Source organism: Carassius carassius, chromosome 36, assembly GCF_963082965.1.
Source record: "Carassius carassius chromosome 36, fCarCar2.1, whole genome shotgun sequence".
NCBI lineage: Eukaryota > Metazoa > Chordata > Actinopteri > Cypriniformes > Cyprinidae > Carassius > Carassius carassius.
Window position 1 is genome coordinate 17,599,167 of NC_081790.1, and position 13,262 is coordinate 17,612,428.

The following is a 13,262-nucleotide window of genomic DNA, read 5'->3' on the forward strand; positions in this document are numbered from 1 at the left end:
CCAATTGGATGCAATATAGTCAATTAAATTTATTTTACATCAAAATATATATTTTTTTGTTAAAAAATAAAGAGTATATTTTAAAGGATATTAAAATAGAAAAGTGTTATTTTATTCACAAAAATTACACCCCCCCCCCTCCCGTATTTTCAATCAAAAATATACAGCTTTGATAAGCATAAGAATCTTCTTTAAAAACAACAACAACAACAAAATTCTTACTGATCCCAGTAAGGTATTGATATCTGATAGTCAGGGTTTTAGTAGATATGGCCTGGCTTACAAATGGAATAAAGTCTTCAAAAGAAAAATATTTTATTGAAAATTAAACAAAATCAACATGGCCATACAGAAACCTTTACACAGCAGTACAATCATCGTTAAATAAATTAACAGAGCTCTTTCTGTTAAGCAATTTATACTATAAGGGAAAAAAATTATAATTTTACCAAAGACCAGAATGGAGACGTCCCTCTAAAAGTGTCACATTTTCACATATTTCAGCTGTTTGTGATGATAAAGGTTTATTCTTCATTGTAATCCATGAATATACACATTACATATATACGCCGTGAATGGTGGTTTTCTAATATACATAGGCATCAGTCAAAAAAAAAAAAAAAAAAAAGTTGAATACTTCAAGTTTGAATTCTAATAATATATATTATAAATAACTCTTCAGGGAACACAGTAGAGGCTGAAACCATCTCCAAACTATGCCTGATTTTAGGGCAGATTTTCAGGGATTGCACAAGTGTGAGAGTCACAGAGGAAAGCAATGTTGTGCTAGACTATTTTATTCATTTTTGACCACTCTAGTGCATTTTAGATTTGTTATGAAATTATTTTATACAATGATATCTATTGTGGCTAGTTTCATGAAAGCTTTTACACTTGTTTATGTCTCAAAATAGACACTCAAAATACTGTGGAATGTTTCAGGTGCTGGGAATTTTGTTAATTGTTTTGTTTTATACTATTAAGTGAGGATAGTTATTATTATTGATCTGCTAATCCAAGTTTGTATTTTCTTAACACAAGATATTTATTTTTACACCGAAAGACTTCAAAATGTGCAAAATCAACTAATGTGCCAAGTGGGTAGCAGTTGACCACCTGCGCAAACTAGAGGAGATGTTAAGTGTATGTGCTTGTTCCTGTGATGTTCAGATCGGGAGTTCAGATCCCTTCTTAATTTCTCTCCTTCTCCGTCCAGACAGTGTTTGATCTTCAGCGCTGATCCATTGCTTTTCTGATTAAATGGAGAGTTCAAGGTGTTAGTGAATACCAAATAAGAAAAATCTTTTTGACCAGAACATAACTTAATAAGAATCTACTTATGAATCTACTTAATCTATTTTATGAGTGAATTTTATGGCCCATTACTGAGAGATCGTGCTACAAATAATCATTATCCATTACTGTGATGGACGCTTGTGTATTTCCGTCACACTCTACTTTATTCCATCAGTAAAATATTGAAATGCTTGGCATTTATACTGTGACTTTTATATCACAAGACCTTCTGTGGCAACAGCTCTTTTAGGCTGTGAGTTGTGGATTCTTGGCTTTTTATTTTGCTCAAGCAATGTGAAAAAGATACTATTTTTTTGTTATATGGTTATAAAATTGAAACAAAAGAATGTCCTATGAATCATATCATTGGAATCCAGTAGAATTTTTCCCCCTCAAATCTTAACTCATATGCCTCTGTCCTTGTCTATTTTTATAGGGGAGTTAAAAAAATCAGCTTTCTTTACTGTGGAATTATTTTTAAAGCAGGAAAACACATTAAATCAAAATTTTTTTCCTGTTAAAATGACAAAACTGTTTGTACATATTTTTTAAATGTTATAAATCAGAGGTTTTTAAACTGGGTCCTGGGCTGCAATATATTCTACAGAGTCAATGATAAAGTTCAGGTCCATGAAAAGAGAAAAATAAAAATAAATCAAATATATATATATATATATATATTATAATTAGAATATCATCAAAAAGTTGATTTATTTCACTAATTCCATTCAAAAAGTGAAACTTATATATTCATTCATTACACACAGACTGATATATTTCAAATGTTTATTTCTTTTAATTTTGATGACTATAACTGACAACTAAGGAAAATCCCAAATTCAGTATCTCTGAAAATTAGAATATTACTTAAGACCAATACAAAGAAAGGATTTTTAGAAATCTTGGCCAACTGAAAAGTATGAACATGAAAAGTATGAGCATGTACAGCACTCAATACTTAGTTGGGACTCCTTTTGCCTGAATTACTGCAGCAATGCGGCGTGGCATGGAGTCGATCAGTCTGTGACACTGCTCAGGTGTTATGAGAGCCCAGGTTGCTCTGATAGTGGCCTTCAGCTCTTCTGCATTGTTGGGTCTGGCATATCATATCTTCCTCTTCACAACACCCCATAGGTATTCTATGGGGTTAAGGTCAGACGAGTTTGCTGGCCAATTAAGAACAGGGATACCATGGTCCTTAAACCAGGTACTGGTAGCTTTGGCACTGTGTGCAGACGCCAAGTCCTGTTGGAAAATTAAATCTGCATCTCCATAAAGTTGGTCAGCAGCAGGAAGCATGAAGTGCTCTAAAACTTCCTGGTATACGGCTGTGTTGACCTTGGACCTCAGAAAACACAGTGGACCAGATGACATGGCACCCCAAACCATCACTGACTGTGGAAACTTTACACTGAATCTCAAGCAATGTGGATTGTGTGCCCCTCCTCTCTTCCTCCAGACTCTGGGACCCTGATATCCGAAGGAAATGCAAAATTTACTTTCATCAGAGAACATAACTTTGGACCACTCAGCAGCAGTCCAGTCATTTTTGTCTTTAGACGCATCTGACGCTGTCTGTTGTTCAAGAGTGGCTTGACACAAGGAATGCGACAGCTGAAACCCATGTCTTGCATAAGTTTGTGCGTAGTGGTTCTTGAAGCACTGACTCCAGCTGCAGTCCACTCTTTGTGTATCTCCCCCACATTTTTGAATGGGTTTCGTTTCACAGTCCAGGGTGCGGTTATCCCTGTTGCTTGTACTCTTTTTGCTACCACATCTTTTCCTTCCCTTCGCCTCTCTATTAATGTGCTTGGACACAGAGCTCTGTGAACAGCCAGCCTCTTTTGCAATGACTTTTTGTGTCTTGCCCTCCTTGTGCAAGGTGTCAAAGGTCATCTTTTGGACAACTGTCAAGTCAGCAGTCTTCCCCATGATTGTGTAGCCTCTTGGACTGAGAGACCATTTAAAGGCTTTGCAGGTGTTTTGAGTAAATTAGCTGATTAGAGTGTGGCACCAGGTGTCTTCAATATTGAACCTTTTCACAATATTCTAATTTTCTGAGATACTGAATTTGAAAGAAACTATGAAAGAAACATTTGAAATATATCAGTCTGTGCGTAATGAATGAATATAATATACAAGTTTCACTTTTTGAATGGAATTAGTGAAATAAATCAACTTTTTGATGATATTCTAATTATACGACCAGCACCTGTATATATATATATATATATATATATATATATATATATATATATATAATTTTTCTGAAGTTCTTAGATTTTAGCAGTAACTTTAATATTTTATAAATAATGCAAAATTATACATTTCTGTATCCGTTGTTTTGAACACTCAGTGTAAAACCAGACACTGCAAAAACAGGCATTTAAGAGACATTTCAAACAAAAAACTGAAACATAGGGTTTACATAATATTAGTGCAATAATTAGCCTTCTCTTCATGGATAAAATATTGAGAAAATTGTTAGAAAAAATATTATTTCCATCAATGGCTGTTAAATGTATCCAAAATTATATGACTCATAAATATGCTGCATATACTGAAATAATTTTTTGGGTATTTTTTTGATACTACACAGTACACAATACCAAATTTAATGATGCCTATTGTAATGGACCTCCTTCCTAAATTATAATTAAGACAGGAAATTATAATTTAGGAAGGAGGTCCATTACAATAGGCATCATTAAATTTGGTATTGTGTACTGTGTAGTATCAAAAAAATACCCAAAGAATTATTTCAGTATATGCAGCAGCTGGTTTAACTCCTCTCCCAAGACTATGTGATATATAACTACATTTATGAATGTCATGTATAACTTACAGTGGTTCTGGTCGTCTTTGACATTCCCTTTGCTAATGTCCCTGTGTAAAGAGAATTTAAAGTTACCATTCAGTGGTTACCCTCCTTAAAACACACACACTTAACCAAATGACTAAAAAACCAATGAAACACTACAGAAAATGACAGAACAAGTCATAAAAGAACAAAGTCTTACAGCAGCAGACTGGCTCAATCTGTCAAAGCGGAACTTCAGATTGGATCTGGGTGAGGTTTTATTCCTAAAATCTTTTAACAGAGAGATATTCAATAACATGTGACTCATTCAAATATTGAATGTGAGGGAAGCATCTTGAATACCTGTTGGACTGCGGCACATAATCACTGGCGTTCCTGTGCCCTGTGCCTCTGTGCTCAGAGAGCCAAAGACGGGCGAGAGACTGGGAGAAATCTGGAGGCTGCTCTGAAGACATGAGAGAACAGGTTTAACACGCACACTTCTTATAGCAACATTAATGGACGTGAAGACACTTTTACGTACAGGCTCTTTGTCCTCCAGAGGCTCTGGATCTCCTGCAGCACTGCTGAAGCTGCTGGTGCTGGAGGAGGATAGAGAGATATCTGGTCTTCCACTGACCTCCTTCTGCTGGAGAGTTGGCCTGTAAAATTAGAGAGAGAAAAAGAAACTCATATTAGTTATTGATAGTACACATTTATTAAGTACCAGTGGCGAAACTAAAAATTGACCTCTCATTGCTTAGGATCTCTGGAGAGCTGGGATTGGACGACGTCTCCGATCTCACTTCCTGTGAGAGATGACCACTGTCTAGACTTCTTTGATCAGTTAGGACACTAAAATGACAGACAAACAACAACAAAAATAGATTTATAAATTTTTACAGTTTTTTAAAGCAGGGGTTTTCAAAAATGGGCTGAAGGGACTCCTAAGTCAAAGTTAACATTACTTTTTAATGATATTAACAAAACGTGTAAATGGAATTTTTGTTGACATTAAAAAACATCAAAAACACTATATAAAAATACTATTTCATAAGCTGTCGCAACAAAAAGTAAATGAGATACTTTAATATATAATGTATGCAGTATAATATATTTTAATATATAATGTATGTAGAATAAAACATGATCTCTGAGCATTTAAAACCAGATTTTTAAATGTTTAAAACATTTTTTAAATTTTTTATTATGCAAACATTACAGGAATTGTATCATTTGATCAAACATTATAGGAACATTATTTTTGAATGATTTCTGACTGTTTTAACCACATCAACTCTGGGGACCCACCGGTGGGTCCAATATTGCATATGCCTAATTCTCAAAAAATCAAAATAACAGCTCAAGTGGTTAAAAGAACATTTAAAAAACATGAATGATAAATGTGCAAACTAAAATGTTGTAGAAACAAAACATTCCATGAACGTAAAATTTTGTGTTAACCTTTTGAGACAAGATTACGCTGAACTAACTTCTATTAACGGCACTGGAAGGACGTTTGTTCATAATTTTGTCAGAAGGTTAGTAAAAGTTCTGAGAAAATTCCATGTTAGCTGGGACATAACATTAACTAGAAATTTGGATCTAGGCAATTCTGAAAGATATCACATTTCAGAATGGTATATATATACTGATTACAGATCTGTAAGTGTGTATTTGTCAGACCTGCGTGTGTGGCGCTCTGGCTGTCCGTCCATACTTGTGTGCAGTCGTGGGAACAGACCTGAGCGTCTCTTCACTGGGCTTTTCAGAGGAGACTTGGCGCTCGACGTCACTGGAGACTAAAAATATATGAAAAGGTTTTTTTAAGTAATGTGCAGGGTTAATTATACACATCAAGCTATATTCAAATAATTCAAGTGAACTACAAAGTTATTACACTGTGGCTGTTACCAAACTAACTTGGCCATTTCGATCCAGTTTATTTGTGTGACTGTGTTGTGAACATAATAAGATGCTCACAGAGTTCTTGGCAGCCTCAGTGTTGCTGTGTGTCAGGCCGACCCCGCTCAGGCTGGTGGGTACGCCTCCTCCCGCCGGAGAGCAGCGGCTGTGTTTCTGCGAGCCCACCATCGCCTCCATAGAGTGACTGCGCACGCGCATCGCCCGCTGAGGGAGACAAAAAGACATTAAAAGCATAGTTCACCCATTTTGACAAGCTGCATGTGAATTTGACAGCTAATCTTTTTGATGGTATACCTTAATAGACTCCAGTATTCCTCCATGTCCTCCGTTCTCCATCCTCTCTTCATCTGCGCTGAGGGGATGACCCAGCATTGTCTGTGTGCGCTTGTGTAACTCATTATGAAGGTTATCTAGCAGTTCTGTCCGTGTTCTCTCCTATTTCACAAACACAAAACATTATCACACGTTCTGTTGAAACTGATCTTACCGTTCATAAATTTGGAGTCCCAGAGAAAAAATTCTGTTTTTTTTTCCTATTCAAATAATCCTGAAAATTTATCACTGTTTCCTCAAATATATTAACATAAGACTGGCGTAATGATGCTGAAAATTCAGCTTTGCCATCACAGCAATAAGTTAAACTTAAAAATATATTAAACTAGGAAACAATTGTCAATTCTAGTAATATCTTACAATATTACTTTATTATTTATCAAATTAATTCCGCCTTTGAGCATAAGAGACTTCAAAAATGTCTTACGACCCCAAACTTTTGAATGGTTTGGTACAGTGTACAAACTAAATTAATAACTTATTTTTCCTTTTAATTCTTGTAATATGTGAAAATAAATTTTATTTGTTCATGTTTTATATTTAAAGGGATAGTTCACGCAAAAGATTTAGGCAAGGCAAGGCAAGGCAAGTTTATTTATATAGCACATTTCGTACACAATGGTAATTCAAAGTGCTTTACATAAAAGAAATTAAAATAATAATTAAGAAAAATAATAACAAGAATAAAACAAGCAATTTTAAAACTTTTAAAATTATTAAAAAATTTACTTATTTAAAATGAATTTAAAACAGTTAGAAAATGATTTTACATCAAATAAAATAAAAAAACAGTGACAATATAGTGCAATCAGTTCGGACATTGCACAGTACTCATTCAATAAATGCACAGCTAAACAGATGAGTTTTTAGTCTAGATTTAAATGTGACTAGTGTTTTAGCACATCTGATCTCTTCCGAAAGCTGATTCCAACTGCGGGCGGCATAGTAACTAAAGGCAGACTCCCCTTGTTCGGTGTGAACCCTTGGTATTTCTAACTGACTCGATCCTAATGATCTGAGTGGTCTGTTAGGCTTATATTCAGTGAGCATATCTGAAATATATTTCGTTCCTAGGTCATTTATTGACTTATATACTGTATGGGTAAAAGTACTTTAAAATCAATCCTAAATGTAACTGGAAGCCAGTGTAAGGACCTGAGGACTGGTGTGATATGCTCAGATTTTCTGGTTCTAGTCAGAATCCTGGCAGCAGCGTTCTGGATGAGCTGCAGCTGTCTAATGGTCTTTTTGGGAAGGCCAGTGAGAAGCCCATTACAATAGTCCACCCTGCTGGTGATGAAGGCATGAACTAGTTTCTCCAAGTCTTGACTTGAAACAAAACATCTAATTCTTGCAATGTTTTTTAAATGATAGTATGCTGATTTAGTTACTGCTTTGACATGACTACTGAAACTAAGGTCTGTCTCCAGAATAACACCAAGATTCCTGACTTGATTTTTAGTTGTTTTACCCCTAGAGTCAAGGTATGCATTCACCTTGAACACTTCATCTTTGTTTCCAAATGCAATGATTTCAGTTTTTTCCTTGTTGAACTGAAGAAAGTTCTGGCACATCCAACTATTAATTTCATCAATGCATTGGCAGAGGGAGTCAATGGGGCTTTAGTCATTTGGAGATAAGGCTAGGTAAATCTGGGTATCATCAGCATAGCTGTGATAGGCAATTTGGTTCTTTCTCATTATTTGACTTAGTGGGAGCATATACAGGCTAAACAAGAGAGGTACAAGAATTGACCCTTGTGGGACTCCACATGTCATGGACGTCCACTTAGACTTATGCTCTCCTATAATCACATAATAGCCTCTCCCTTCTAAGTATGACCTGAACCATTTGAGTACCATCCCAGAAAGCCCGACCCAGTTTGCCAGTCTTTCTAGTAGTATGTTATGATCAACAGTGTCAAACGCAGCACTTAGATCTAGCAATACCAGCACCGATATTTTGCCAGAGTCACAATTTAAGCGAATATCATTTATTATCTTAATGAGTGCTGTCTCTGTGCTGTGATGCGGTCGAAAACCAGATTGAAAATTGTCCTGGTATCCATTTGAGTTTAAGTATTTGTTCAGCTGATTAAAAACTACCTTTTCTATAATTTTGCCTATAAAAGGAAGATTAGATATTGGTCTAAAATTGCTCAAAATGGTGTTATCAAGATTGCTCTTTTTCAGGAGGGGCTTAACAACTGCAGTTTTTAAGGAGTTTGGAAATGTCCCAGAAAGAAGTGAGGCGTTCACCACTTCTAAAAGATCTGCTTCTGAGCAGTTAAGCACACTTTTGAAAAAAGATGTGCGAAGTGTGTCAAGATAGCAGGTTGACGATTTTAGGTGCTGCACTATGTCTTCCAGAATTTTGCTATCAATTGCTTCAAAAATAGACATAGTATCTTTTTGATATTGTGGTCTAATCTGTCTGACCTCTGCATTACTTGAGGATGTGCTAATCACCTTCCTGATATTGATGATCTCAGAAAAGAAGGATGCAAACTCATTGCATTTGCTGTCAGAGAGCATTTCATTGGGAATCTGACTTGGAGGGTTTGTCAGTCTCTCAACAGTGGCAAAAAGAGTACGAGTGTTATTTAAGTTACTGTTTATAAGGTTTGAGAATAAATTCTGTCTAGCTGTGGCTAGTTTCACATTAAAAGCATGAAGGCTGTCTTTATAGATGCTATAGTGAATTTCAAGTTTTGTCTTCCGCCACATCCGCTCGGCTTTTCTGCATTGTCTTTTCATAGTCTGAACTGCTGTTGATCTTCTCGAAACTGATTTCTGTCTGTTTGTTTTCTTACTGACTATTATTGGAGCAATATCATCAATAACATTCTTAACTTTTGAGTTAAAGGAATCAAGGAGAGTATCAACAGAGTCTGCAGAAATGCTTGGTGTTAAAGATATAGCCTCCATAAATAGTACACTTGTGTTCTCATTAATGCATCTCCTTCTGACAGAGACCGATCTAGATTCAGTCGTAGCAGACATCAAAATATCAAAGAAAATACAGAAGTGATCAGATAGTGCTATGTCCTTAATAACAATGGATGAAATGTTTAGACCCCTACTGATGATTAAGTCTAGAGTGTGTCCACCTTTCTGTGTGGGTCCATGCACATGCTGAGTCAAGTCAAAAGTGTTTAGAACCGTTATCACTTCTTTTGTAGTTTTGTTTTCTGCATTATCTATGTGAATATTAAAATCTCCTGTAATAACAAAACAGTCAAACTCTGAGGAAATCATTGATAACATTTCTGTGACCTCTTCAACAAAGGCTGGAGAGTATTTTGGAGGCCTGTAAATAATAATAAACAGAATGCGTGGAGCACCTTTCAGCACAATCCCTAGATATTCAAAAGACAAGTACTGACCAAATGACACTTGCTTGCATTGATAGACATCTTTAAATAGAGCAGCTACACCCTCACCTCTTCTAACAGTCCTGCAGACACTCATGTAAGTGAAGTTAGGAGACTTTGTTTCTTCAGCAGAACACAAACCAAGATTTTTAACTCAAACAGTTGCAGTCTGTCAGTCTTATAATGTAAGTGGATGGCTCAGCCAAAAAGCTAAAACATACAATAAAATGCGGCTCGTGACGACTGAAGTGTTAAGACACAAAACGACCAGTCTGTGCAAGAAACTGAACAGTATTTATATAATTTTTTTTTACCTCTGATTCACTCTATGTGCAAACTGTTCAAACTCTCCCAAGCACATCCTCTTATGCGCATTCTCAGCACCAGGCGCGTGAGGCATCTTCTTCTTCTTGCTTTATGGCGGATCACAGACTTATAAGTGAATTACCGCCACTTATAAGTGAATTACCGCCACTTATCTCTCAAGTGGACCATTGACACTCCTAACTGAGATTGTAGATAGGGTGTCAATGATCCATTTGAAAGATAATTGGTGGTAATGCACTTTTAAGTCTGCGATCCGCCATAAAGCAAGAAGAAGAAAAAGAAGACACCTCACGCACCTGCACTCAGGAGGACGTGCTTAGAAGAGTTTGAACAGTTTGCACATTGCGTGAATCAGAAGTAAAGAAACTATATAAATACTGTTCAGTTTCATGCACAGACCCATTGTTTTGTGTCACACATGCAAGTATCGCCACGAGCTGCAGGGTTTAATTTGATTTTTATGTGTATGTTTTGTTTAAGTTTTATTGTATGTTTTAGCCTCTATTCCCATCCACTTACATTATAAGACTGATAGACTGCAACGGTTTCAACTTAACATCTTGGTTTGTGTTCTGCTGAAGAAACAAAGTCACCTACATCTTGGATGCCCTGGGGGTAAACAGATAAACATCAAATTTTAATTTTTGGGTGAACTATCCCTTTAAATATAAAACATGAACAAATACAATGTATTTTCACATATTACAAGAATTAGAATGAAAAATAAGTGATTAATTTAGTTTGTACTATGTACAAAACCATTCATATTTTGGGTTTAACTATCTCTTTAAGGTCTCTATGACCCCAAATAAGTAATGTAACACTTTGAATGAAGGAAGTTTGAACAGAGTCATCATGTTTGGTTAATAATCTAATGTCATGTTTAGGAAAAGGCAAAAAGCTATTTTTAAAATGGACTTGGAGCCTTTGAGGCAACGTTTACATGTCAACGATGTAGTCAAAAATGAAAAAGTTTTTCCCTTGCGTTTTTAAAAAGTTTCACGTATACATGACAACGTTTTCAAAATGATTTGCATTTACACATATCCGCGAAAACGGCCAAAATGCTGTATTACGTATGCCAGGCCAGTTGTTGTAGGGAAGTGACGATTTTATGATGTATATGATGCGTCTCCGCTGTTGTTTGTAATATTGGTAAAGTAAATGCACAGTTTGCTGAAGAAGCGTCAGCAAACTCTTGAGCAGCATCAACAGTACCATGTACTCCGCCGTTGTTGTGTATGTTTGTTCGTGCTTGCATTTAAAATCAACACGTACTGCGCATGTCTACATACCTAACACATACTACACACGTCCATGATGTCACTGTTTTCAAAGATTCCCATATTGGGTGTTTACACAGAAACAATAACAGTCGCATTTTCAAAAATGTGCAATTTGAAACCCGTTTACAAAAATATGCGCTCTCAGTTCCCAAAACGCCATTGTCATGTAAACGAACAGCGAAATGCTTAAAAAGTTTCCCGTTTTTGGCTAAAAACATTGTTGTGTAAATGGCCTTTGAGACCCCCAATACAACATAAGGACTTAGCATTCAGAGATTATGGCAAAGCAGAATCTTATCAGCCTTTAGCTGTTCAATTGAACATCAAGACTTTATTGCGGTAATAAATGATGCTCTATTGTTTCCTCACCTCAAGCTTGGCAAATCGGCTTGACCTGTAGCATGCCAGCTCTGCATTGATCAGCTTTGTTAGCAGAAACTCTCTGAATTCTGGACCCTAAGAGAGAATACAATGACATGGCAAATATAAAAAAGATGCAAGAACAGCCTTAAAAGACAACAATCTGACAAAATCTTGCCTGTAACAAGCAAATGTGACCTTCAGGAAAAACATTAATGTGACAGAAAACTGGCTGCCTTGCAAAATATCATTTTCTTTATCAGTTCTTGCTTTGCTTTCCCATAAAACATTGCAATACTATTATAACAAGATCAGTTTACTTGAAAAGCAAAAATGTATAAAATATTTAGAGAATATATCGGCTTCCTTTCTTGTCTTAAAAGTACCCTCAACTAAAATCTGTTATATTTATGCTTTAAAAAGAAAAACAATTGCAAATGTTACAAGATTTATTTTTTTTAGATATAATCTCAAAATATTTGTATCTTATGGACATTTTTAAAGAAAACTAATATTTTTTAAGAATGTTGAGATATTCTAAATGGAAAACAAGTTGAAGCTGTGGTGCACTTATTTACCTTTTTGAAGATGGGTGGACTGGGAAGAGGAGGGCCGAACTGTGGCACATCTTCACGAGCTGTGACAGACACCTGCACCATATAATTACATTTCAGCATACAGTTAGAATTATCAAAAACACGTCCAGTAACCACATTATTTTTTTCTCAAACATTTTACAAGAGAAATAATGACAAACCTTGTATGCGGTATCATCTGTTCCAGGGTTTTCCACTTGAACTAGAATAAAGGCATGGAGGAAATTGGAAGCGATCATGTCAGGCACAAAAGGTGTGGAATCCTCTTGAAAAACTGCAGCCACAATATCATTCCCAATGTGACGCTTCCTTTGGACCTATTTGTAGGAAAATACCGATACCAATTGTCAGCACACCAATTGTCCCAAAGTTGGAATTGTGTAGATTTCGATCATAGTGAGCACCTGCTGGGTGTCTCCCTCAGTATAGGGCAGTTTGGTGGAGATGTGAAACATGAGTTCCTGTCCTCTGAACACAGTGTAGACCGACTGAGACCCTGTCTGACCGTGAGACACATCTAAACCACCTCGAAAGCTGAATATAAGACACAAAGTGAAAACTGAAATTGAACTAAAAGTACAAGTGTTTACTGATGAAACAGCAGCAGACTGGAATTGAAGTCAAATTCTGCCCTTTGTGGGCCATTCTACAGAATTCCTCCAAAGTCAGAGTTGGAAGCATTTTGAAAAAATGTTTTTACAAAACATTTGTATGTATGCAAATAGTATAATATTCAAGGTACACATTTCCAGTAATTTTGAAAGCTAATTCTCGTATTGTATTTTCATAAAGTTTTGGAATATGTGTCTTCTCCCCAAATTCATCACTACCGAAACACAGTCATTTAATTAGAAGGATTACATTGACCTATTAAGATTTTGATTACATCTACATTGTACATATATATATTTTTGCTACTTTATTAAAATGTCTTTAGAGGTAAATCAATGACAGTAACATTTTTA

The 13,262-nt window shown here is 35.8% G+C and overlaps 1 protein-coding gene across 7 annotated transcripts in view; it reads right to left on the reverse strand.

Annotated features, from left to right (window-relative positions):
• Window positions 1-238: 238 nt before the first annotated feature.
• Window positions 239-13,262, reverse strand: part of rap1gap2b (RAP1 GTPase activating protein 2b) — a 50,192-nt gene continuing 37,168 nt past the window's right edge. For all 7 annotated transcript variants that reach the window (XM_059526593.1, XM_059526591.1, XM_059526592.1 and 4 more), the window contains 13 exons: window positions 12,702-12,831; window positions 12,459-12,614; window positions 12,280-12,351; window positions 11,711-11,797; window positions 6,317-6,457; window positions 6,080-6,226; window positions 5,783-5,898; window positions 4,847-4,951; window positions 4,641-4,758; window positions 4,460-4,562; window positions 4,317-4,387; window positions 4,142-4,182; window positions 239-1,252 (listed from right to left, as the gene is read on the reverse strand). In XM_059526593.1, coding sequence (XP_059382576.1) covers window positions 4,174-4,182; window positions 4,317-4,387; window positions 4,460-4,562; window positions 4,641-4,758; window positions 4,847-4,951; window positions 5,783-5,898; window positions 6,080-6,226; window positions 6,317-6,457; window positions 11,711-11,797; window positions 12,280-12,351; window positions 12,459-12,614; window positions 12,702-12,831 — 1,255 coding nt within the window. In that variant the 3' untranslated portion in view covers window positions 239-1,252; window positions 4,142-4,173. The remainder of the gene's footprint in view (window positions 1,253-4,141; window positions 4,183-4,316; window positions 4,388-4,459; window positions 4,563-4,640; window positions 4,759-4,846; window positions 4,952-5,782; window positions 5,899-6,079; window positions 6,227-6,316; window positions 6,458-11,710; window positions 11,798-12,279; window positions 12,352-12,458; window positions 12,615-12,701; window positions 12,832-13,262) is intronic.